At 41.8% G+C, this 27,946-nt stretch overlaps 1 protein-coding gene across 1 annotated transcript in view; it reads left to right on the top strand.

Moving 5' to 3' along the window:
- LOC113126777 (retinoic acid receptor beta) overlaps positions 1 to 27,528 on the top strand; it is a 72,968-nt gene extending 45,440 nt beyond the window's left edge. Inside the window, exons 4-8 of the mRNA XM_026300910.1 lie at positions 3,187 to 3,347; positions 14,645 to 14,821; positions 20,962 to 21,166; positions 24,587 to 24,745; positions 26,264 to 27,528. Coding sequence (XP_026156695.1) covers positions 3,187 to 3,347; positions 14,645 to 14,821; positions 20,962 to 21,166; positions 24,587 to 24,745; positions 26,264 to 26,562 — 1,001 coding nt within the window. The 3' untranslated portion in view covers positions 26,563 to 27,528. The remainder of the gene's footprint in view (positions 1 to 3,186; positions 3,348 to 14,644; positions 14,822 to 20,961; positions 21,167 to 24,586; positions 24,746 to 26,263) is intronic.
- Positions 27,529 to 27,946: the final 418 nt, after the last annotated feature.

Below are 27,946 nucleotides of genomic sequence, written 5' to 3'. Positions count from 1 at the left end.
TAAACAGAATATTCCAAATTTCTGGCAGTCAGATGATTTTCTTTTCAACTGGAAAATATAGTTGGTGTTATTTTCTGAACATCAGGAGCAACACATAACTACATTTTTGCTTTGAGACTGAAGCTATTACAGCTAGAAAATCACTCCATTTGGACTGATGGATTAGGCGCATAATAAGGCTTGAGCTTGGTGGGGCGTCCAACCATTTCTGTGAATTTCTAAAAAAGTGTCACTTTGATCAGAAATGGTTTTAAGTTTATTACAGGGACTGATAAAAAATAAAAAGAACCATTTACACAGTTTCCACATGTGACAGAGATAGTCCATAGAAATGCAACTCAAAGCAACTAACTGCCTTTTCTACTTTCCTGCTGTAAACAATTAACTGGAGGAGGATAAATAGAATCCCCAAAATAAATATTTAGAAAAAATGCAATGTACCAATCTGTTGTGGTGAAGAAGGAGCTGAGTTGAAAGGTGGAGCTCGATTTACCAGTCAATCTAAGTTCCTACCCTCACCTATGGTCATGAGCTCTCGGTCATGACCAAAAGGACAAGATCACTGGTGCAGGCAGCCGAAATTAGCTTCCTCCACAGGGTGGATGGGCGCTCCCTTAGAGATAGGGTGAGGAGCTCAGAGTAGAGCTGATGCTCCTCCACATTGAGAGGAACCAGCTGAAGTGGCTCAGACATCTGTTCCAGATGCCCCCTGGACGCCTCCCTGGGGAGGAGCTCCAGGTATGCACCGCCGGGAGGAGGCCCTGGGGAAGACCCAGGACATGCTGGAGGGACTATGTCTCTCTGCTGGCCTTGGAACAACCTGGTGTTCCCTTGGAAGAAATGCAGGAAGTGTCTAGGGAGAAGGAAGTGTGAGCATCTCTGCTTAGGCTACTGCCTCCGTGACCCGGCCCCGGATAAAGTGGCAAAAAATGGATGAAGGGTGGGGGAAAAAAATCCTATAAATAATTCAATAATACAATTATTACACAAATCAGCATCACCTCTACTCCACTACCATGCTTCCTATTTTATCATAGAGCTCTCTTGTATCCCCAAACCTCCAGCTGAGGAAACCAGCCAAGTGTCTGTCTCTTCTGTCTCTTAGATGAGCTATGGAAACTGCAAAAAAGAGTAAACTTAAACACACAACACAGAACACAAAATCTGAATTGTAAAATCTCTCCTTTTTCCCCAGGTAGTTTGACCAGTCCCATCTCAGCTTCCCCCCAGTCAGTAACTGCAGCTCTCAGCAACACAAAAATGGTTAAAATGGTCAATTAATTCATAAATAATCAAAATAAACATTGTGTGCAACTCTGCCTTCAACACACATGTACAAATAAAAAACACTAAAGTGTTATACAAGAATTATGGAACCCTGTGAACACACAGTCCAACACTGTTAAATGCCCACCAGCTAGTTGCTAACTAACTACTGTTTGGTGCTGGAGTAGTGTACATGGGTTTTATCATAGTTTTTTCCCTGAAAACATTTGGGGAAAAACAGCATTTGGGAGGTGTTAGACTACTTTTTGTTGACAGTTGCAAAACGTCAATAAATTCATTTTCACACAGCCATCCTGTGAAACAGTTAATTATGTTAGGAAGTCTGGTTGCAAAAGCAGATTTGTGAGTTTTGTGCTTATTAGAAGTCATGCAGCACAGTGGTTTTGTAACAGGATGGAATACATGGTACAAGCATGGTAAGGTTGTCATAGCACCTGCTGTTTTATCTGTGGTCCAGACAGTCTCAAGGTAAACAGCAGAAATTCACTAGGCGTTACAGTTAGCGTCCACCAGGAGTGCCTGCTTGTACACGTTTGGCCAGCACTGCACCTTGCCAGATGATGTCTTGTTTTGTTGTTGTTTTGATGGAGCCCTCATTGTTGCCAGTTCTCACATGCCTTCCATTAAGACAAATGAGAAAGGTTCATGCAAAGTGAACTGTGTAAATGCAGCCTTACAGAAACAGGGATAATATAAAGTACAGTATTGCATAGTGCAAGCTTTTCCAGTGATGTACTGGTAAACTATTAGTTGTGGAAAACCCTTTGCCGTTGTGTGTGTTATTGTTCTGGCCATTTGTATGGATGATCATTTCCTCATAACCTTTAGATGTCCCTGGCTATGTGCCATTTGTCCCTGGTCACTTTCCTGCATTAATGCTTCAGTATTTATATTACCTGGTTTTCCCATGTGGTGTTGCCAGATGATCTTGTGTGCTCTTTGTAGGCTAGGTGTTTTAGCCATCCTGTTCTTAGTTTCCTAGTTTATCTCTACATACCTGTTTGGCTTCAGCTCAGACTTTGGATTTTGTCTCTTTGCTGTTTCCTCCGTATTGTTCTTTTGTCTTCGTTTTTTTTTTTTCTTCGGACTATTCAGTCATCCTGGAATCATGTGCTTTTACCAGCACTTTTTCCTTTTAATGTAATTAATCTGTTTATGTTAATCTGTTGGTCTTCTTGTCTATTTTGTCTGTGTTCAGGCCTAGTCTCCTTAGTTTCCTATTTGCCATAGAAATATTACAGTGGTATTTGCTAAACACAGAAATGCTACTACCTATGAGTAAGTGAGTTAAAAAGCTGAAGGGATCTGTAAGGTTTGTTTTGTACATTTTATTATTCGGTGCGGAAGCACAATTTTCACTGTAAACCTGTAATTTTCACTGTAAGAGTCCAAAGGTCATTTTTCTTCCTTCAACTTCTAAAAGCAAACATATAATCAATCTGATATTACTTCTGACCTCAACTCACGCCATATTAGCCACTGTACAAATATAAAAAAACAGCACCAAAGTAGCTCTAGCAGGAAACTGATCAAGGAAATTAATTTAAATGGCTGTACAAATCCATTTATGAAGCACTTTGGCAACCACTTTTGTGTTCTCCTTTTTTTTTGAGATTTTGCCTGTGGCACCAAGCTGACAGAGACTAGTTGGCCTGACAAAGCAGTCTGCAGTTCAAAATTTTTTGTCCTTGTATAAGATTTCAAAGTTATAATGTGACATCTTGCTGCATCTTTAAATAATATCTAGAAAAACTGCTTATGACCTGCAAAGTTCTGCTTTATTCTGGCTTCTTTTTTAATCTCCATCAATCAGCATCCACATTTAATCAAGGGTAATTAAGTCATCTATTTCTAGTCAACCACTGATGACACTAATCCTAATTCTTTGTTCTCCTTCAGCTGTTCGAAATGACCGGAATAAGAAGAAGAAAGAAAGCCCAAAGCCAGAGCTGGCAGAGAACTACGAGCTGACAGCCGAGCTGGAGGGCATCATTGAAAAGATCCGTAAAGCCCATCAAGAAACCTTCCCTTCCCTCTGCCAGCTTGGCAAATACACCACGGTGAGTCCAGTCCTGCGGTGCCTGAAAAACATCTTTCTGCAACTTTGGTTGTGCCTGATTTCAAACCACAGACATAACAGAGCTACACTGTTTGACTCCTGTCACCCTGTATTGCCCAGTGGCATGGTTTGCTTCTTTGATCTAGTCTTGCAAATTAGCCCAGAGTGCAGATTGCATAATGATAATCAATCTCTTGTACTGTACTCTAAATCCCTATCTAATGCAGCTCTTGAGCTCAGATGTACACCACTGATTGTCCAGGCAAATCCTCACCAACAGTTCTTCTTTTTCTCTCAGTACTTATTGATTACATTAAGTGTGACGGAGTGTGACAGCGCCTTCTGAAGATACAAACCCAAGAAGCCAGCAGGATTTGTTTACCCCAGTTTTTATTTGTTGCAAAAAGAGAAATTTAAAAATGAGTTGTCAGAAATGAAAGATGTTGCAGCTGCCAACAGCAAAGCCTCATCAGGGAAATGCTTGAAAGCCAAGCAGCTACCCATCAGACAGGGTAGAGGCAGACACTGACATAATCCTTAAGTTTTGGTCTGAAAAATAGAATAAATGCTTCTAATCCATCTTGTGTCATTATCTGCTCCCATAAATCAAGCTTCAGATTTATGCCATGGAGCTAAGCTGGGTGGCACAAATGTTTGTCAGACTTTAGCCCAACCCGTCATCTCCCAGCAGACGTCAAGGTTGAGAGTTCTGCTGTCACTGACCCTTCAAATATAGCACTAAACTAACAATCTGTGAGAGACCACATAGCAAAGGAATGCTAATCAACACCAGGCCTTGAAGAAGAATCTCATCATTTGGACACATCAGGGCGTCACTCTCCAGTCTCAAATTGACCGACCCTCTTTGGACATGTGCACTTTCCACACGTCTGAGTGACAGTGTCTCCTTCCCCTGAGGGATGGCTATGCCCTCATCATGACTAAGTGCAAAAGTTAGAGGTCATACAAATGTTGAGAAAACCTCCAGAGTGAGTAACAGCATGCACTTGATGCCACAAATCCCTGTTTGGCTGAGTTTGTTGATGCTTTGACAGACAAATGGTTGGGACGGTTGGTAGGTTGATAGCCAGTAGAGAGAGTGGCACTTGATTGACAAGTAAGCATAGCAGAATTGTGCAGGGAGTTGTTTAATGTGTTTGTTTTTAAACTGACTTCCATATAGATTACAGTCGGTGCTCGACAGACGCTGTTCTGTAGAGACTGCTGGAGAGCAGGAGGAGGGAGGTGTATGGGTAATGATACGTTGGAGAGAGCTTTGGAAATCTCATGACACCTGTCAATCATATAAAATACTGTTTATACTAAGATAAACAAATCCACTAAGCAGCTATAATGTGCTGTAATGGCTCTCTTGTTGCAGTGATGAAAGTCATTCAGCCACTGACAATAACCTTTAGAGCAGAGATGTGTGAGAGATGGCAAAACACAATCTGGCATACAGTGCTGCTATTAGTTCTCCGCAGTGAGCAGCTGTACACTGCTACTGCTGTCGTTTCAATATACAGTCAGCTTCCATCTCTCCATAACTCTGTTTTTCCACTTTCAATCCAAACACAAAGCTGCTAATCGCTGTAGCTCTTCTCTACTCCACCCTCATCCCATTCCTTCTCCCACGAGACACTTCCTGATTTTACAAAATAAACAGTCTGTATTGAAGCAAAATCCACATCTGAAAGTAGTAGGACATAATAGCAAAAATATTGCTCCCCGGTTATGATATAAAGCCAGTGTTTGCTGTTTGCTGGAGTGGCAGATAAAACCTTAATCTGGATCAGTGGTAATTATGCTCGCTCACAGGCTGTGAGAAGTTCCTCATTATTACAAGCGATTAGATCCTGATGTGCCTTTTGAGTCCTCGTTGTCGGAAACAGAAGAGGAGCTCCCACACCCCTAGATTGGGTTAAAGCTCCAATTATCTGGTGAAATATTCAAATCCTAGTCTGCAGTGATTTAGGAGTTCATTTCTGGGTTAGTGGAGATGACTGCCTGCGCGAGTAAGAGGGCTTAGCTCGACAATGAATAACGTTTCATTGACAGTGATGGTGATGAAAAATGAGCTGGCAGTTTCAAAGACAAAATAAACATTAGCGCTGAGCAGGACCCAGCGGCTCCAGGCTGTGGCTACAGCCTTACGCTACACAGCCCAGCCTGAAGCTATTAGCCCCATTACAGTTTGTACGCCATAGCTATCCATCATAGGTGTGGCTGCATTTACTGCCTTTTGTCTTTCTGCATCTGTACATGGTGGCAAACTGCAAAGCACTCATTACTACTCTGCCAGCTTCTTTTCCAATGTCGCAACTTGTCTAATTTGTTTGGATAAATGATCTTAAATGAAATTAGAATTCCCCAGCAACTTCCTTGTTTTGCTCTATTGAATTATGGGACCGCTGTAATTGACTGAAATTATGTCACCCCCCTCTCACCATCTCCCCTTTTTCCTACCCTTTCCCTCCCAACCCAGAGGGAAGAGCAAGATAAGTTGCTTTAATATAAGCCACCTCCACCCCCCAACATATGTGCATTGTGCATACTCTCTCTGTCTCTCGCTAACACATGCACACATGCACACACACATACACGCGCACATCTTGGCACCTCTACCTCCTCTATCCCCATCAAATTGGACGTCAATCAGTGGAATGTGCATCGGTGGTGCTGTTGTGTTGACTGCAGCTCGTTGTCTGTGATTTAAGCACAGCCCTAATGGGCCTCTCACTTAACCCCAGATCATATTTAATGATCTCTCTCTCTCTCTCCCTCTCTCTCTGAGGCTTTCTAGCTCTCTTTATCTCCCTTTCTCCCGTGGGTGTCCAGACAATAGATCGTTTGCTCGTGACAGTGTCCAGTGTGCTAACTGCCTCACAGTAACAACCTCAGGGGGATTGATGTGCTGGGGAGAGCTGCTCTGGCTGTCTTGAAAGTCCCATGTGTGGGCTAGTTGGGCGGCTGGAGGGCACTGAAGTGTCCAAGACCTCTCATGCTGAAACAGGTCCTATATATTGAGTACATATTGGATTTTGAGTAAACAACATCATATTATTTTGTCAGGTTTTCCACTTACTTCTCTCCAGCTTTGAGGAAGTCAGTCTGTAAAACCTGCCTCAACATCAGTTCAAATTATCGGTGCAGGTTGTAAACCAGTTTGCTGTTCAGAAACCTATGTAATATTGTTGCAATGATTAGGGTTTTTTATAACCACATTTAACAATGGAGACAGCTTTTTCTGTGTTCTGCAATATAAAACGTATACATAATTGGTATTTTACAGGCTCATCCACATATTTTTAGTTTTCACTTGAAATTGACTTTGAAAAAATGTTGTATTTCTGCACCATCTCTTTATTCCTAGCATATAAATTGACCTTTTTAAAAATATGTACACTCAACTCTTAGTCTGATCCTGCAGTCCTGCAGTATATCCGGTTCAAGAGGATAATGTTTGTGTTCAGACTGTTTTATAGAACTGTTGACTTTTTCATATGATTTTTTTGGATGCTAGAGTTTTGTGGTGCAGATGGAGTGCATTATGTTATGAGTGTATATATACATGTAAATATAAATTGTACGTGGTGTATATGGAATTTTCTTTTTCTGGGAACTGCTGTTTGAGAGGCTTTTCTTTACCCTGACAAGAGTAAAACACGGAGAGACTAATTATATGAAATTTGACATGAATGGGTTGATTAAAAAAATATACCTATGGCTAGATTTAACAGAAATCTTGTGATCTGTCTTTTTGCTGTATTCTTCTGAAATCTGCATTCCAAAGACCAGACCCAAGAGCAGAGGAGACCGTGCGTTCTCAGTCATGGGGCCTATGCTTTGGAATAAACTTTCTTTCCATGTGAGACAAGCCTCTAGCTTAGCTGTTTTTAAAAAACATCTCAAAACCCACTTTTATCCCTTGGCTTTTAACTCAGACTGAGAGTCATCTGCTTTTGGGTTTTAGCTTATCTTTCTTTTTATTGCTTTTATTTATTGTCAATTGGTTTTATTGTGCTTATTTTATTGTTTTTTTATTTTTCTTCATTGTATAAATGTAACTGCACTATGTTTAGCACTATGCCAACCGACTTGTTTTAAATGTGCTCTATAAATAAAGTGGATTGGATTGCACGCCCTATTAGTATTTTTGTTTTTTGACCATAATAACAATACTATTATAACAATACTATATGACATGCAATTACAACTCCACAAAGACTTTGTTTCCATCTTTACTGAGACTGCTGAATCGCTCTGGGTACTCATCACCTACCAAGGGCTTTATAACAGCATGCAGACATAAGTGCAAGTGCAGATCAAAATTCTGGGAAAAAAAACATCTCCATGAACAACCTGAAGATCCAAAAAATACACCACAGATTAGCTAGCAGTTGTGCACTTAGATTACAGACAAATATTTTTAACCTCCACAGTTCTTTTCCTCTCTATATCTGAAAATACTCACTTATGTATTTAAGGTACATTAAAATTAAATGAGTTTATATGCACAGTATTGTTTATATGGTCAAACTCTTGCCCATAAAGCTGTTGCACTGTAAATAAATCATATAGAGTGAGCACAGAAGGAAAGGTTCATAAGACTACTGGCTTACCTCATTACTAATGAGTGTTAGAAACAGAGGAATCAACAAGGTCCGCATAAGGGAGCCAGGGCAGCCTGATGAGAAGTGGGCTACTGGAACACGACACTCATGGACGAGGGCTGAGAATAGAGAATTGTTGGAATGCTACCACATGAGTAACCCCAGGGAGAGCGGTTGCATGAAGAGTATGTGGAACCTATGGAAACTTCAAAACCCACCATCTGGACTAGCACCAAAACAACTAGTAGCTCAGTGTTCCAACATCCGCAAACGGTAAATGCTATCACAACTAGAAACTGAAGAGCTATAACACAAATGCTATGGCAAGGAGGAGCCAGGACAAGAGGTCAGGGGGGAAATAATGTCATACCCACCTGAGATTGGGTACGAAGCCCCAATAACAAGCCCCCACACACTCAACACAAGACCAGCTGACCTGAGATTGAAGATCTTGAGTAAGCTGGGCACCTGGAACCTCTGCAGCTGGTTACCAAAACTAAATGAAGTATCCTCTGAAAGTCTACTAGAAGATGTGAATGCAGCATTACGAACAATCCCTACTGTGACCATCACTGAGACCAGCATACTGATATACACCATGGAGACATATAACAGCAGCTTGTAAGACGCTAGCAGGCAGAGCGTACATGGAACGCCATAACCAAGTGGCCGGCATAGTGTACAGGAACATCTGTGCTGAATATGGGCTGGAGATCCCAAGGTCAAAATGGGACACACCTCCAAAGGTGAGGGAGAATGACCGAGCTAAGATCCTGTGGGACTTCCAGATACAGACTGACAACCTGGTGATGGCTAACCAACTGGACATAGTAGTGGTGGACAAACAGCAGAAGAAGGCCATAGTGGTAGATGTAGCAATCCCAAGTGACAGCAACATCAGAAAGAAGGAACATGGGAAGCTTGAGAAATACCAAGGACAAAATCAAAAAAGTTCATTTATTTCTCATTAATGTACACTCAGCACCCCATCTTGACAGAAAAAACAGAAATGTAGAAATTTTTGCAAATTTATTAAAAAAGAAAAGCTGAAATATCACATGGTCATAAATATTCAGACCCTGTGCTCAGTATTGAGTAGAAGCACCCTTTTGAGCTAGTACAGCCATGAGTCTTCTTGGGAATGATGCCACAAGTTTTTCACACCTGGATTTGGGGATCCTCTGCCATTCTTCCTTGCAGATCCTCTCCAGTTCTGTCAGGTTGGATGGTGAACGTTGGTGGACAGCCATTTTCAGGTCTCTCCAGAGATGCTCAATTGGGTTTAGGTCAGGGCTCTGGCTGGGCCAGTCAAGAACGGTCCGCAGAGTTGTTCCGAAGCCACTCCTTTGTTATTTTAGCTGTGTGCTTAGGGTCATTGCCCTGTTGAAAGGTGAACCTTCGGCCCAGTCTGAGGTCCTGAGCACTCTGGAAGAGGTTTTCTTCCAGGATATCTCTGTACTTGGCCGCATTCATCTTTCCTTCAATTGCAACCAGTCGTCCTGTCCCTGCAGCTGAAAACACCCCCACAACATGATGCTCCCACCAACATGTTTCACTGTAGGGATTGTATTGGGCAGGTGATGAGCAGTGCCTGGTTTTCCTCCACACATACTGCTTAGAATTAACGCCAAAAAGTTCAATCTTGGTCTCATCAGACCAGAGAATCTTATTTCTCATAGTCTGGGAGTCCTTCATGTGTTTCTTGGCAACTCTATGCAGGCTTTCATGTGTCTTGCACTGAGGAGAGGCTTCCGTCGGGCCACTCTGCCATACAGCCCCGACTGGTGGAGGGCTGCAGTGATAGTTGACTTTGTGGAACTTTCTCCCAACTCCCTACTGCATCTCTGGAGCTCAGCCACAGTGATCTTTGGGTTCTTCTTTACCCTCTCTCACCAAGGCTCTTCTCCCACGATTGCTCAGTTTGGCTGGACGGCCAGGTCTAGGAAGAGTTCTGGTCGTCCCAAACTTTTTCCATTTGAGGATTATGGAGGCCACTGAGCTCTTAGGAACCTTGAGTGCTGCAGAAATTCTTTTGTAACCTTGGCCAGATCTGTGCCTTGCCACAATTCTGTCTCTGAGCTCCTTGGGCAGTTCCTTCGACCTCATGATTCTCATTTGCTCTGACATGCACTGTGAGCTGTAAGGTCTTATATAGACAGGTGTGTGCCTTTCCTAATCAAGTCCAATCAGTTTAATTAAACACAGCTGGACTCCAATGAAGGAGCAGAACCATCTCAAGGAGGATCAGAAGAAATGGACAGCATGTGAGTTAAATATGAGTGTCACTGCAAAGGGTCTGAATACTAATGACCATGTGATATTTCAGTTTTTCTTTTTTAATAAATTTGCAAAAATTTCTACATTTCTGTTTTTTTCTGTCAAGATGGGGTGCTGAGTGTACATTAATGAGAAATAAAATGAACTTTTTTGATTTTGGCAAATGGCTGCAATGACACAAAGAGTGAAAAATTTAAAGGGGTCTGAATACTTTCCGTACCCACTGTATATATTAATCATACCATAAAAATAATTAATGAAATTACTGCCAATTTGTAAGGGTTACATCAAGAAATGTCCTTTACTTAGCACAACATTTTCATAAAACAATTATTTTTTATGTTGGTTAATCCTATTATATAGGCAGCTACAAACCAAATACCAAATGTTTGCATTATCTCTTGCAGCAGCCAGTTTTAACCCTTTTCATTGATTCATTTAAAAACACATTCCAACTATAATTTGTTTTTCTATCTGCTTAATTTGGGGGCTGGAATTATATACACATCATAAATATTTAATATTCATATTTAATAATATGAGTTAAAGACACTCAGAGGTCTTTCTTTGTTGATGCAAAGCTACTCAAACGTGAGACTTAGCACTTTAATGGACAGTAGCATTTTTTCAAACTAAATCTACTGAATGTTAAGAATGTGTTGGTGGTGTAATAATGAAGGAGGAGAGGTAGGACCTAAATGCAGGACATGCAGGCTTTATTTCCCCTGGATTGTCCAGGGTTCAGGCACAGGAGATCTCTGCCACTCGGCGGGCAGGCAGGGAGAAACAAAAACGCCACTCAGTGTAAAAACAACACAAACCTTCTCTTCCTTGAACGCTCCCACAAAGAACAAAGAAACACAGGGGGTATATAAAGACAAAACTAAGACTACTGACCAACAGGTGAAACTAATCGGACCTAATGAACATAAAGTGACCTAGGAACAATACACGAGGAAACTGGAACAAATCAAAATAAAAGTCTAAAACCGGAACTCAAAATCTACATCATAACACAACCCCGCCCCCCTAAGGCCGGATTCCAGATGGCCACAAGAAAAGTCCAAAAAACAAGATCCAGGGTGGGTGGGAGGAAGCAGAACACAATGTCCCAACAATGCTCTGACAGATCAATCCAGGGTTTTTCCGGGTATCAACAAAGTCCGAAACCGTTCAATAGGACGGCCCCTCAGGCAGGCAAAAGTCCGCGGTTGTTTGGGTGGACGGCCCCTCAGGCAGGCGTTGGTCCGAGGCCGTTCGGGTGGACAGCCTCTCAGGCAGGCGTAGATCCGAGGCCGTTTGGGGAGACGGCCTCTCAGGCGAGAGAGGAATAGGCGCCACTCGGGCTCTGTGGCACTGACCGCGCTCGGTCTAGGCTGTGGCTCTGGTTTCGCAGCACTGGACTCTGACTCTGGTTCGGGCTCTGCAGCGCTGGACTCTGGTTCTGGTTTGGCAGCGCATCTTCGCCGTGATGCCGTGGGACTGGGACTGGCTAGACAGGAACAGGCTGGACCTCATTCCATTCGGCACGGGGGAACCTCGCTTCGCCGCCGAGCGGCTGGAACAGGAGACGGGATTTCGGCGTGGGCGCCCCAGGGATCCTGGAAGGAACCTCAGTGGGGATGGCTTTATCGGCGCACTGAGGTTCTGGACTCTGGGCTGGTCAGCGGAGAGGGACTGTGGTTCTCTGGGCTGGGCAGCGGAGAGGGACTCTGGTTCTTTGGGCTAGGAAGCCAGGTGGGACTCTGGTCTCCTGCGCTGGGAAGCCAGCAGGGACGCTGGTGACTGGGACACCGGAGACTGGAACGCCGGAGGCTGGGACACCGGCGACTGGGACGCCGAGGACTGGGACGCCGCGGACTGGGACACCGGGGACTGGGACACTGGCGACTGGGAAGAGAACTGGGGCTCCGGACAAGAGGACGCTGGTGACTGGGATGCCGGAAACTGGAACCCTGGAGGCTGGAATGCTGGCAACTAGGACGCCAGGGGCTGGAACGCTGGAGACGGGGACGCTGGCACACTGGGACGCCAGGGGCTGGAACGCTGGAGACGGGGACGCTGCCACACTGAGGTTCGGGTTCTGGCATTCGCGCTGAGGGATTGAGGGAGGCTAGGCACCACTGCCGGGCTGTCAGGCACGTTCTCAGTATGGCGTGCAAGTTGGAGAAGAGGGAAGCCATCATAGCTTCCCCATCCCTCGTCATGTACCGAGTAGGGTGACGAAACTCGTGTTCCAACCGACACCACAAGTCAATAACTTCCTGGTAATCCCCAGAGGATTGCAGGCGGCCAGCAAACAGAGCCACCCGCTCCATCTCTCCTCCGGTGTCCTCCCCGCGGTGTTCGCTAGCTCCATTAGGGGTGGGAGCATTCTGTTAAGAATGTGTTGGTGATGTAATAATGAAGGAGGAGAGGTAGGACCCAAATGCAGGACACGCAGGCTTTATTTTCCCTGGATCGTCCAGGGTTCAGGCACAAAAAACAAAAACGCCACTCGGTGTAAAAACAACACAAACCTTCTCTTCCTTGACCATAATGCAAAACAATGCTCCCACAAAGAACAAAGAAACACAGGGGGTATAAGACAAAACCAAGACTACTGACCAGCGGGTGAAACTAATCGGACCTAATGAACATAAAGCAACCTAGGAACAATACATGAGGAAACTGGAACAAACCAAAATAAAAGTCCAAAAACCGGAACTCAGAATCTACATCATAACACTGACGCATGAAGCTAGAAAATATAATGTGTGTGTACCTGTACAAACACACATAAGTCAATATATTCTTATATTGTAACTAAATAAACCTGCTAGAGATTCTGTGAAGACAGTCCCTCCAACGTGTGTCTCCTTCTTCACTGTGAGTGTGATCTGTGTCCTTGCTGCACGTGGAGCCTTGCTCATGTAGAACAGATGGGCTATTTCATGTAAACCATCAGAAAACAAAATGATCATCAGATGCTCCATTCCCACCATCAGCCAACACCCCCAGCTACACCCAAACAATTCCCCAACTGCTGCTCATTCTCCTTCAAACTGTCTCCTGTTCTGAAGGCCCTTTCTTTTTTCAGGGGCTGCTAAGTCCAGATTCTTTTAGTAGAATTAAAAGATAACTGCAATCTATGACAACTTGAGTTTCTTTTTGTAGCTGCAAATTGTTAATCATGAATTACAGGCCTTGTTCAAGCCTCCCCAGAAGAGATGAAAAATGGCAACAGACAAAAAAACATTAGATGTATGTCAAGTAATGAGGAGACCTTCCTCACATTAATACAGGAAACAAGCAAATCATATGTTCCCATGTTTTCCACAATATTTCAGTAATGGATGGAAATTAATGTACAATACCAGGACTGTGAATTGAAGTACCCAAAAGGAATTCAGCCATCACTTATTTTGTTATTTAGACTTGCAGCACACATGACATACATGAACACCACCTGACCCCAGCCCCAATGCTATACCCATCGCAGCTTATTGGATTTACTGTACAGAGTGAAGGGTTATTAGCAGCATTTCAGGTGTTCTCACTCTGTTAAACATACAGATAAAGTGGTTTGTGTAACCTGTCTACAATCTGTCTGACAGCTTGTGTTTCTTGCCTTGTCAGATGTTGTTAGAGCAGTGTTACCATGTTACCAGATTTCAGATTTCTTGTGAGTATGTTGTTACCACTACTGATAGAAACAATGGCCCAAACTAAAAAAAAAGAAAAACGTGATCCAAGTTGTAGTGAAAGGTGGGAGTCAACAGCTGCTGCGATTTTTAATCAAAGGCCATAAATCACCAAACTGACCTGACCGTAGCTGACACATCACCTCCCTAACTCAGAAGATTCATACAGTGACTTCTCTTCCCTTCCACAGCGCCTTACTCTTCTTCCATAATTGACTTCCTTCCTTTCATCTGTCATTTCCTCTCTTTCTTTCCCGTCTGGCTTCTTACAATACTTTTACTCACACTTTCCTCTATCTGCACATTGCATTGTATTTATGCCTGTGTTCCATTCATCCCCACTTTCCTCTAGTGTTTGTGTAGGTTTTGGACCCTATAGCAGTATTAATGGAACCTCTGGCTTCAAATCTGTGCTACCAGTGACAGCTCTGTTTCTGCATCCCATCATTGCCAAATCATCCCACTGACACTGTTGCGCTCATTATCGCAGGGCCCGGCCATCCAGCTCAGCTCTGCGTATTCACAACAACCCTGCCAGTGTTTTTGAAAGCTCAGGTCTTATGGAGCCTATTTACTGTATGTAAGTGTGACACATATAGAGTAGAATGAAGAGGGTGTATTGAGGAGATTATTAGCAACAGCCTGTGCAATGATGAAAGTACCTGCCTCTTTGCCTTGACACCTTGTTCTCTTTGTGTGTGTGTTTGCATATGTGTGTGTTACAGAACTCGAGTGCAGACCACCGTGTGAGGCTGGACCTGGGCCTATGGGACAAGTTCAGCGAGCTGGCCACTAAGTGCATTATCAAGATCGTGGAGTTTGCCAAACGAGTGCCTGGCTTCACAGGGCTGACCATCGCGGACCAGATCACACTCCTGAAAGCTGCCTGCTTGGATATTTTGGTGGGTGTTGACCTCAGCATAATATTTGATGATATTCTGCAGACATCAAATCCTTTAGCTAAATAAAAATGTGAAGTCCGGCTCCAAGCTAGTCATGATATCACAAGATCATGCTCGTATTGAAACAGAGACCCTTTCTCTCTTAAGCATATGAATGGGAAAAGAAATGCTGCATGATGAAGCTTACATTAAAGGCATAGGGGCGGCTGTGGCTCAGGTGGTACAGCAGGTTGGCCATGAACCACAGCGTTGGTGATTCGGTCCCTGGCTTCAGTAGTCCACAAGTTGAAGTGTCCTTGGGCAAGACACTGAACACAAAGATGCCCTCAGTGGCTGTTCCACCAGCGTATGAGTGTGTGTACAAATGGGTGAATGGGCAAATGGTGTAAAAGCGCTTTGAGTGCACTTAAGTGTAGAAAGGTGCTCTACAGGAATTAGACCAATATACCAATATACAATGCCATTTGCAACATTTTGTGGTTGTAACTGGAAAAAAACACACACTAGAACACAAAAGGAATCTAAATATTTGGTAGTTGGCATCTAACAATCTAATGGCCCTGCAGCTTATCTGAAACCTGGTTTAATAGCATTATTACAGCTGCACATAAAAATGGACTAAGTATTTTCAATTAGACACACTGACTACTTAATTAGTTGAAGGACATGTTTTTCCAGCAATGCAGCAAAATTTTGTGACTTGTGTAGGGTTTATTTAAACAGATTATACATTTTAATAACAATGTATGAAGTTGTCAGATTTACAACAATGTGACAGTCAAGTAGAGATGAACCTACAATAAATCGTCATCTCACTCTGCAGCTCTCCTTGGCTCATTGTTTAGCTGGGTACCTGCATCTTATTTTGAAATGTATTTAATCATTGAAATGGAAAATGGACGCAGCATTTTTTCTTGTGACCTGATGACATCAATTACTGCCCACTGAATTTCCAAATTAACTTAAATTTTAGGAAGATCATATGTTCTCCACCCATCAAACAATTAAAAGCAGTATGCATTATCTCTGGGTCAGCTAAGATTGGCTAATTTGGCCTATTTTCATAGTAATAAAGAGAACCAAATGGCTTCATTTTAGAAGTTCATGAATCATGAATTTGATAATAAATGTGACTATTGTATGTTGATATAACCCAATGGCAATAAACTGTGTATCCACTTACAGTACGGTGCCTGATGCTTCACATTTCGAAAATCATTTTAAATCCATAAATTCATACAGTGGCATAAAAAGATATTTTCATGTTAGCATAGTACAGTCCAGTCCTATTCAAGTTCCTGCCTTTCGTGCATATCAGTCTCCATACCATGGACTAGTTTCTCTTTTATAGTCACTGGAAGATGCACAGTTTAGATGTTTCTTCACTAGAGTCTAAACTCTCCTAAATTATTCAGAAATTCAGGATAAAACTGTCTCCATTGTTCATAGCAGTTACATAAAACAGTTAAATAAACACACCACTTTATTTATTTTCTTCCACAAGTGAGTAAGAATCTATTATTTCAGACTGTGCTGAGTCAATAACCTCAGATCTCCAGAGCACCAGTGGGTTTAACCTCAAGCCCTCCTCCCATTAGACCAATCGTCAGACGTTACTGACGTTACTCCTTAGCTGCCCAGTGGGAGTGAGCAAGAGCTGATTAATTGATTATACCAGTCAGTTCAATTCTTCATGTGAAATAGCTGTCTGTAGTGGAGATCAGATTACACACATTTCTCAGCCTCTAATTGTTTTTATTTATTTTATTTTAATATTGGGCAGTCACTCACTCTGCATTAGTTAATGATGCTGTGCATCTTTTATGGAGTACAGAGACGGAAATGTCTGCAGAGTCTGCTGGCCACAGCCTAATATTTGTTTGTTATTTAGGAGCTGTTGAGTGGAGCGGTGTACTGTACTAATGCAGCCACAGTAATGGGATGGAAAAGGGAAATGGCTGTCTCTCTTCACTGTTCCTCTGCTGTCTCCCATGTGTATCCTTGACTGTTGTGGTTGCAGGGGATAGAGGATGGGGGCTGTGATTTAATTAGCGCTCATTGCTTAAAGAGTGCGGAAGGAAGAAAAAGTGGGAAGAAAGTGATGACAGGCTTGCTATGGTCATATTTTGTGACCTGGACTATAATTCTAGTACTAGTGATGTTAGCAGGCTTTTAGAAGAAGGAGTATGAGTCATTTTAGTGTTATTAGTGTAGGGTGTTTCATGGTGTAACTATGAGAAATGACTTTGTTACTGTTAGTTTTTTATATCCAAGTCATAAAGCATCTTCAAGCTTCACGTTCATCTAACAAACACATTCACTTACATTCTTCACAGAAACATTCTTTTAATTGTGTGTAATTTGTACAAGTTGTAATTTGTTGCCATAAAAGAATGCTGGCATCTGATTTACTGTTAAGCATGTTAACAGTAAATTAACAGCAAATTATACCTGAACTTTAAAATCAAATATGTTGCGTTCAATAAAGAGATTTGGACAGAAATGTCCGTGCAAATACACCTACAAGGCATTTAAACTCTTCAAATTCATAGCTGTGGCAGCTGCTGTAGACTTTCCATCCCACTGATTTCAATTCAATTCAATTCAATTTTATTTGTATAGCGCCAAATCACAATACAAATCATCTCAAGGCACTTTACAAAAACTAAAACTAAAAACCCAACAATTCCCTTATGAGCAAGCACTTGGCGACAGTGGAGAGGAAAAACTCCCTTTAACGGAAGGGGAGCTCAGTGCACCGATGGTCCTCGGGCAGTCTAGGCCTATAGCAGCATAACTAAGGGATGGTTCAGGGTTGCCTGAAGCCAGCCCTAACTATATGCTTTGTCAAAGAGGAAGGTTTTAAGTCTAGCCTTAAAAGTACAGAGAGTGTCTGCCTCCTGAACCCAGGCTGGGAGCTGGTTCCACAGGAGAGGAGCTTGATAACTAAAGGCTCTGCCTCCCATTCTACTTTTGGAAACTCTGGGAAACACAAGTAGACCTGCACTCTGAGAGCGAAGTGGTCTATTGGGATAATATGGTACTATGAGGTCTTTAAGGTATGAAGGAGCTTGATTATGAAGGGATTTGTATGTGAGAAGAAGGATTTTAAATTCTATTCTATATTTTACAGGGAGCCAATGAAGAGAAGCCAATATAGGAGAAATATAATCTCTCTTGCTAGTTCCTGTCAGGACTCTGGCTGCGGCATTCTGGATTAATTGGAGGCTTTTTATGGAGATATTGGGACATCCAGATAGTAATGAGTTACAGTAATCTAGCCTTGAGGTAACAAATGCATGGACTAGTTTTTCTGCATCATTTTGAGACAGGATGTTCCTAATTTTGGAAATGTTGCGCAGGTGAAAGAATGCAGTTCTAGAGATTTGTTTTATGTGTGAGTTAAAGGACATGTCCTGGTCAAAAATAACTCCAAGGTTTTTTACAGTAGTGCTAGAGGCCAGGGTTATGCCATCTAGAGTAGCTATAATTTGAGAAAAGTCATTTCTGAGATTTTTTGGCCCAAATATAATGACTTCTGTTTTCTCCGAGTTTAAAAGTAAAAAGTTACTGGTCATCCAGGCCTTTATGTCAGTTAGACAGGCTTGGAGTCTGGTTAACTGGTTTGTGTTAACAGGTTTAATAGATAGATATAACTGAGTGTCATCTGCATAGCAGTGGTAATTAATAGAGTGCTTCCTAATGACATATCCTAAAGGAAGCATGTACAGGGTGAACAGAATCGGTCCTAGCACAGAGCCCTGTGGAACTCCATAACTAACTTTTGTTCGTGTGGAAGGTTCATCATGGACATGAACAAACTGGAATCTGTCCGATAAATAGGATTGGAACCACTTTAACGCTGTTCCTCTGATACCAGTCACATGCTCCAGTCTCTGTAATAAGATGTTGTGGTCAATGGTGTCGAATGCTGCACTAAGGTCTAGGAGGACAAGTATTGAAACAAGTCCATTATCTGAGGCTAAGAGAAGATCGTTGGTAACTTTCAACAGTGCTGTTTCTGTACTATGATGTGCTCTAAATCCTGATTGAAAATCTTCAAATAGTTCATTCCTGTGTAAGTGGTCTGATAGCTGCTTAGCAACAGCTTTTTCTAGGATTTTAGAAATAAATGGCAGGTTGGATATTGGTCTATAATTCGCCAAGACTCCTGGATCAAGATTAGGATTTTTGAGTAAAGGTTTGATTACTGCAGTCTTAAAGGCCTGTGGTACGTAGCATGATACTAGCTGATACTTTTACCAAGTCCAATAAAGATGAGTTCATTAATGGCAGGGTGCCTTTAAGCAGTCTAGTCGGGATGGGGTCTAAGAGACAGGTTGATGATTTCGATGAAGCAACTAATGATTTAAATTCAGAGAGATCTATGGGAGAGAAGCAGTCTAAACATAACTGAGGTCCTACAGATGATTCAAGAGCTACTGTAGTAGAAGAATCATTTATTGCAGGTATAGGAAGCATCTGCTGAATTTTATCTCTAATAGTTGTGATTTGTGACTGATGATAGCTAATGTTGTGACTCACCAATATATTATTATATAGAGTATTACTACATGTTTTGGTTCAGTGATGGAAAGCAGCTAATGCCTACTCGAAATCTGTCTAAAAAAATGTCTAAATGACACTGATAGTGACATCAAAATGTGTTGTATTTACATGTATCCAAATGAAAGGTCAAATTCAAACTGGCCTTATCATTAGATATTATTTTCAAGATGCTATTATGACAACATTATATATCTAAATGCACCCCTAACTTCAACAGTTTTATGTTTAGACTATCATGGATAAAGTGGATCTAAACATTACAGAAAAAACAACAAAACAAAACTTAAGTTTCATTGAACTTGACCAAAAATGCACGTGTCTTTTTAAAATACAAAATCTATAATTAATGCACAAAGATGCATATCAATGTGAGGTGTAAATGCAAAGCAGCTAAATAACATTAAGGCTTATCCTGGATGAACAAATGTAGATGATCTGTTCCATATACCTTATTCAGTGTCTGTGGCTGTCACATTATTAAATGGATTTTGGAGTTTGTATTGACTGTTTGACTAGGTCATACTTGTCAGATATGACAAAGCAGTGGAGCAACAGTGAACTCCCAGGGACACAGAGGTGAGAAGTTGAGGGCCGGCTGTGATGATTTTCTGGCTCTTGTTCAGCCATCAACATCCGCTCACCAGCACATTTCTGTGGTGAAGGGCGTAGATAATGTGCATAGGGGGCTGGGTGAGGGAGTGTCAGAAGAAAGATCAAACACTGTGTCTGCATGTGTGTGTGCACGCAGGCATGGCCAGCCGGTGTGAGTCACCACCAGTAGCCATGTTTTATTCTGTTTCATGTTGCAGACACGCCTGCCACTCACTGTCAGAGCCAGCCCACTCAAATAGCTTCAAAGGCGACTGTAAGCTTCACATCCACTGTCAGTTGCTTCATTAGGTGTACACACTCAAACACACACATGCAGTGCAGCAGAGAGACACAAAGGTTATTTTCTCTAAGTGTGTGGAAGGTCATTGATTTGGTTGTGCTTGTGGTTGGAAACTTGTTAGACTTCTGAAACATAGTACTCTCACTGTGGAAGTTTATGTGTGTGGTCAGTCTGATGTATCAGGTAAATAAAGGTCTGCAAGTAAAAATGACACCCTGTGTTATGGATAACAGGTTCAATCTGGGCAAACCTGCAGGACAGTTTGATTTTCAGTGTATATTTTATATCATTATTGTGTTCTCATCAAAGGCTTGAGCCCACATATACACAAAACAGACATTTTCTCATTTGGAGTCATGTCAGTGGTTACATGACAAATTCACTATTAGCTCCTTTTTGCCCCATTTTGGGCTTGTCTGTCTCCTGAAAGCTCTTTACAATATTTTTTGACTGAAACAGTGACCTCTCAAAAACAATAAAATGAACACTAAAATGGAAGAAAACTGGAGAATTAGTCATAGGTTTGGCCCTTGATCTGTTTTAATGGTTAAATTCAAATCAAACTATCTGCAGCTTCCTCTCCACAGATGAGTCCTCTAACTTAAAGTCACTCAGAGTTTCCTGTCCATGATATCTCTGCTGACTCAGTGTCCCTCTGCCTTCCTTCCCTCCCTGTCAGATTCTGCGTATCTGTACAAGGTACACGCCTGACCAGGACACCATGACCTTTTCAGACGGGCTGACCCTCAACCGCACGCAGATGCACAACGCTGGCTTCGGCCCACTCACTGACTTGGTGTTCACTTTTGCCAACCAGCTGCTGCCCATCGAGATGGACGACACAGAGACAGGCCTTCTCAGCGCCATCTGTCTCATCTCGGGAGGTGGGAGAGCCAGGGCAGAGCGCCGAATATTTAGTGAGGGGATGGGAGGGCACAGCGGGGAAAAAGGACAATACTACAATTTGGTTATTAAAGAACTGTGGCTGAGATAAGAATGGAGTGAGGCCAGTGCCAGTGCTCTCTGATGGAAAAAACTATGCAATGGGGACGATGTTTCTAAATGACCTCATACGTTTTTAGAGTGGTAACATTATAGTTCACTGGCCAGTGAGATATCGAGCCTGCAGTGTGAAGTTTGGTGGCTTCTTCCACAAACCGAGACGCAGCACAACGCATGTGAATGTCTAATCCTTTGAATATTTTATTCATGTAGTTTCTGGAGAAAAACTGTATCAGAAACACCTTCACATATTATACTCCACAACTACTACAACAAAGTAGCTCCACTTTAAATAGTTAGACACACAGACAATGACAAAAACAGATTATTAATAAGTATAGCAGCATCTATTTTTTTTAGCTGTTCGGTTTGCTTTGCATCTTTGTTTTCTACTTTTTGTTTTAAAATTTGTATAAGTACAGTTTATACAGTACAGCTGCAGCAGTAAATGCAACACCAGACATAGTTTCTTGAATCGTTCTGTAATAAAACTCCTGGCATCTGATTTTCTAATCACACAGACTCTGACTATGATAAATATTATATTTCTGATTAAACCAGAGAAGAACACAGAGCTGTGCAACACTACCCTGCTATATAAACTCTAACTGGCTTTCCTGGGTCTTCTGACTGCTACTTATGCTGTAAAACTTGACTGGTGTTTATACCGGACTCACTGGTTCTGAGTCCACTCGGCTGCTGCTGCTCCTCTGTTCAGTTACTGCTGCTAGATGAACAACTATTCCAAGCAGATCTAATATTTTTTCTCTCTTTAGTATCTTGTTAATCATTCCATAATGACTTAGACCAATCTGCTCCCAGCTTTTAATTTGAAAAAACCTCTGGTTTATTTGGTCTTGAAGTTTCAGCTCCAGAAACTCCAGAAAGTCACTTATCGGATTGCTCCTTCACTCTGTAAGAAGAATACATTAAATTAAAACCTTTTGCAGATTGGTTACATCATATATGTAATAAAATTCAGATTCTGATAAAGATATCAACAGAGTTGATAGTGTAGTCTTGGAAAGGAGTACATCAAGTGGAATGAATAAACTGATCCACTACATATTTAAACCATGCTTGACTGGTCTCCATTCAACATAGTCAGGCCATATTGATTCCCAGAGTTAAATATTGAGTGTAGCTGCAGTCCAGTTAGGAAAGAAAGTAAGCAAGCATCCACAATAGTCAGACACCAGGTCAAGCACAGGTTGCCATGAGTGAGGCAGCACTACTTTCCTGCCAAACATGGGAAGGACAGAGGAGCGAGGATGAGTGTACATGTATGCCACAGCAACGCCCCTGCACCTTCCCAGAGGAAATGTGCCTGTCCTGCTTGTTTTCCACTAGGAAACCAAAGCATGGCTAACTACTTCATGTCAGGGTACACTTACGATAGCACTCTGTTCCCACTTCCACAAAGTTTTAGTGTGTGTCCACAGAAAGTTACACAGCTTCAGGGCTAATTATCAGTCTCATCTACCCTTTATTTTCATCGGTGCTCAGGCTTCATCGCTACCGGGGCCTCATTCAGCAGTATATATTTATGTACTCAATCCCCAGAGCCTGCAGATATTGCATGGTCTTGCATAATCCATGAAAAGTGCCAGATGCCTCTGATTGGATCTTTAATCAAACACCTTGACTGCAGGTTCAACAACTGCTGATTTCAGTGCACACACTGCCACCCTAAGGCCTGCTGCTTGTGAAATGTAATGGTCAGAGGGTCACATGTGACTTTTTCAAAAGACACCATTCTGGTGTCGCATTACTATGAAGCTTTATTACAGATTATCACATGTAAAACCTCAGCAACCCATTTACCATGGTTGATTTAGTTTAAAGTAGGGTTGTAGCTAACAGTTAGTTTTATTATCTGCTGATTCATTTTTCATATAACTGATTATGGAGTACACGCTGATGAAATATTGGTTATTTTGTAATAATGCATGTCAACTCACATTGTGGGATATAGTCCAGAGTAAATGAACAATGTACTGTAGTATTGTATTGTAGTTAATTGTACTGTATTGTATTGTAGTCGGTGTGCAGGATGCAGGAGAAATTAGCAGGTGTAAATTTTGACAAGTGCCAAAAACATCCCAGCTACAATCACATGAAACAGAAAAGCAGCAATTCTTCACATTTGAGATGGTTGAACAAGCAACTATTTGCTAAATGAGTGACTTATATAATAGATCAATTCTTTGTTCAATTGACCACTAAGTCTGTCATTACAAATTCTGTTCAAACCACATTTTTTCAGAATCTGATCAATCAGGTGATACCTTCTGAAGTTCCAGTTAAAGTAGTTCAAATTTCCGACCATGGTTCTGTGTGAAACTGAGAGGGGACATAACAAAACAAAGGAATTTGACACTGAAAAGTGTACCTTTGGTCAGACTCCTGAAGTCATTTCCTGTGGTGTCAGGTGATGATGGCAGCAGGCTAAGCAAGTTGGTCCAGATATCCCTCTCAGTTGAATGTCTGCCTATATTGTACACAGAACGAGGATCTGCTGTCCTTTATCACTAACCTAGTTTGCAAAAAAGTATAGTTGTCCTTAAAAAGCCCTGATATAGAAATATAAAGGGGAGAATCACCAGTGTGTTCAGTCCTTTCACCTACACCTTAAATACTTAGCTAGGGCATGCAACATGCAAATATGCAAATAATAGAGAAATTATGATGTGATGAAAATAAAATCAAGGTAGTTCTTCACAGTATCAGTGGGTGAACTACAATAAAGCCAAATAAATGCCACTAACATGATGATGAATATCAAGGAGAAACCTGGAGACAAAAGAAACTGCCACATAAAAAGCCCCAAACATTTCGAGCCAGTGTCTCTATTCAGAACGCAGGGGTGCTGATGTATTTCACCACTGAGTCGTCCTTATTATCACTGTGTGCAGAAACAAGGTCAGACTCTGGACGTGGTTTGGAATGCCATGTCTGCTGGTTGAGTTTAATGTGCTCAGTTTTTGCTTCCCTGCTGTTTAGTATTTATCCCAGTACTTATCTCACAGTTATCAGAGCTGAACACTACTAGTCAAATAAAGGATTCAAATGAGTTTTCTGCTCAAGTTATCTAATTAGAACCATCATAGCAATCCCTTCTCCTCAGCAAATGAGTTGACACAATGAGATAAACTTTCCTGCTTAATCAAACCAGGCTTTACACTGTGATACATGTATTAGCCTCTAGCTTGTCTACATCAGATAAAGACATGAATTTGTCATTCCTGAGCCTCACGATTGACTTGATTTGCATATGTGTGTGTGTGTGTGTGTGTGCACAGACCGTCAAGACCTAGAGGAGCCTTCCAAGGTGGACCAGCTTCAGGAGCCTCTCCTAGAAGCTCTGAAGATTTATGTGAGGAAGCGTCGGCCCAGTAAACCTCACATGTTCCCCAAAACGCTGATGAAGATCACAGACCTGCGCAGCATCAGCGCTAAAGGTGAAAAGGATGACTCATCATCACCTTACATTAGGTTAAACGCAGTTACAAATTCCAGGATGATTTTGAAACAGAGACATCTAGGTCTGCTTGCATGTAGAGAGCAAGAGCTGTCCAGTTTAGCTGCAGTGGCCTCCAATGCAGAACACTTCCCAAAAGCTAAACTTAAGATTTGTGTTGGACTACAGTCCAAAAACAGTTACCTTGACTTTACCTTCTTTATACTTGCTGCCTGTTATTAACATTTAAAGCACGTTCTGGACTGGCTCATAGTGCTGAGCTTTTAAACCTGTGAGCTACCCCCCCCCCCTTTCTCGGCACACGGCCGAACAACACATACCCAAATTAAACTAGCTGTTGTCTTTACATTTTAAGGGTTATATTGATGACCTTGGTGTCGTTTGAAGGAAAAGCTTTCCAGTTTATTATTTCACGCTGTAAAATATGAAATATGACTCCCCTCCCCCCTCTAGCTTCGTCCGCTGCGTGCCCACCGTTGTCAAGGCAACTTACTGTAGTGGTGGGGGCCGTTTAAATCCCCTTTACCCGCCATACAGTGTGATACGTTGCTGGAAAGGGCTTTTTATTGGCTACAAAATACGTCAGTCATCATTGACAAACAATGTTTCAGTATATGTATGAAGTAACACAACAGCAAAGGTAAGAACTAGCGTTTTTCCAATATTTGTACTCTTGTTAAACATTAAGAAACTGTAGTCGCTGTGATAATTCAGTCCCAAATTGCTTTATACCATTTGAATTTATACAATTTGACTTTCTCATTTCATATGATATATAGTTTGTCGGACTTTATTCAAATATGTCCGAGGATCTTTGGTAATACATCTGGAAATACAAATTTGGTCCCATGCCTGGTACCGGGGTAATTTAACCCCTATTTAACCCAGTTCAATCCTGACTGTACTCTGAGATCTGCAAATGTCTCTCTAGAACTTCCTGCAGACCTCAGCCCTATGACTTTGAAATCACCTGCCTGAAGACGTTATGTGGATTCCCCTTACTTCATCACTGTTGTAGCTTTCACTGTTAAGGCCCTTCTCTTATACTTAATTGTAATTTTGCATAGGTTTATCTCATTGCAGTGTTTCATTGCATAGTGTGATGTTTTCATCTTTAAGTATCATTCATTCTTGATTTTAGTCATTGGTTTTTTTCTCTTCCATGCTTGGTGTCCTTTAAACAGCTTAGTATGGCTTGTCAGTAAATCTTCCTGCATTTGGAGGTTTTTTTAGTCTTATTTTACATAAGATGTCTGGTCCAACAAATCTTGTTGACGTCACGTAGCACTTAATGTCCACTTTTTTTTTCACATCTTATGGTTTTCATTTTTGAATGAAGACAGTTCAGTTATCATCCCATAGTGTTAAGATGTTATTAATTATGGAAACCTGTGAGATGTCATTGAAAACTTAAAAGATTTTTTTTAAACTACTTTTCCAAGATCAAGAAAGAACTCATGTTCCAGTTTTATTTTTTGTCCTCATCGGTGTCCTACAGGAGCAGAGCGAGTCATCTCTTTGAAGATGGAGATCCCAGGTTCCATGCCACCGCTCATCCAGGAGATGCTGGAAAACTCAGAGGGCCAAGACGTCCAGACAAGTGGCAGCAGTGGCAACAGTGGCAGCAGTGGCAGCAGTGGAAGCAGCGGCAGCAGCAGTGGCAGCAGCACCTCAGCTGAGGGCGGGGCCAGCCCTAGCAGCAAGGGCAGCCCCAATGAGGACACCCATGCTCCAGAATCACTGGAGTCCTTGGATACTGAGGAAGCTACGGCCACGCCGCACAGTGACAAGCCCTAAAAGGGTACCCATGGGTGCCTCCAAGACTTATTCTGACATTTCTTTGCACAAAGAAAAACGAATAGCCGGGCAATACACCGGCCCCCCATAATCCCTCTACACTCTATGACGCTTGGTATTACTTTTCTCTTTTACTCCCATTCTCTCAAATTCCCTCCTTAAAAAGAAAACATCAACACGGAGGCCTCAAAGGATCAGTGCTTTGTGTATAATTCTGAATTGAGCTCTTACTAGTTGTAACATGAAGGGCGTGGCCCTTGCACACCACCAGAGATGATACTCCTCAGGTCTCCTGTGTAACTTCTAATCTGCATGATGGGAGTTTGATAAGTGGTTTTAATCCCCTCATCTCTTTTCATCTCTTGTATTGTTGGCATATGTACATTGTACATACCATTATATGGTTAGATCTCTGTTTCAATGATGAAGTTTGTGGTGCTTTTTTCATTGTCTTAAACATTTTCTTTGCGCGATACATCACAGTTTAAAGCGGGACTGATTCTAAGTCCTTTAAAAAGTTATCTAGAATGTTATTGCATATAGACATTATGGAAGTCTAATGTTTTATATCGGTTCCTATATTTAAAACCATTTTGGCTTTTATAACACTTATTGGTTCATGTCTCTACATGAATGAGTGTACATCCACACCGTCAGAATGCAAAGCTTCTCTCCATATCGACAGCCGAGTCTGTTCAACCATTTCCTCAAAGGAGGGAAGCACAACAGCAGAAGCCTTTGATACACACTCATCAGACTGACTGCATCTTTTCAGTTCCAGCATGAACCACCAAGACTCAACATACCAGATTAGATTTCAGATCATTAGGTTGCTGTGTCTCATCAGCAAATCAGTTTACCTCAGTGTCATAACATATTGGTCTTTCTGCAACAGGCTGTGATCACGTTGTGTCCATGCCCTGTTAGCCAATACTTCTGCTGGACTGTGAGTCATCTCTAACTGTGCCACACCTTATTAAAATCATATGTCAGTTAAGAGGTTTCACACATTTGTCAGGCCTATGTTGTGCCAAAATTTGTCCCTCAAAAAAGCTATCGCGAATATTTGTACTGGCACCAAACCAAAGTGTCCACTCATTTTCTGATGAAGATGTCTGGTTTCTGACTCGCTATCATCAAATTAATCAGCTCAGTCATTTCTGTTTAACACAAAAATCATGCAATGTTATCTAATATTAGCTTGCACTAGCCATTATTATCTACAGGCCATACAAGAACAAGTAAGACTGTAGCAACAAAATCCCCTATAATACAAATAAGAAGAATAATTCTTTCTTAATAACTTTATTACAATTTAGTTCTTATCTCAGTAGTTTGGACCATCCTTTATGTTGGTTTTCATAACATGCTCACCAGAGTAAAT

Source organism: Mastacembelus armatus, chromosome 11 (genome assembly GCF_900324485.2).
Source record: "Mastacembelus armatus chromosome 11, fMasArm1.2, whole genome shotgun sequence".
In the NCBI taxonomy this organism is placed as follows: Eukaryota; Metazoa; Chordata; class Actinopteri; order Synbranchiformes; family Mastacembelidae; genus Mastacembelus; species Mastacembelus armatus.
The sequence above is the reverse complement of the archived record's forward strand: the minus strand, read 5'-3'. Positions and strand labels throughout refer to the sequence as shown.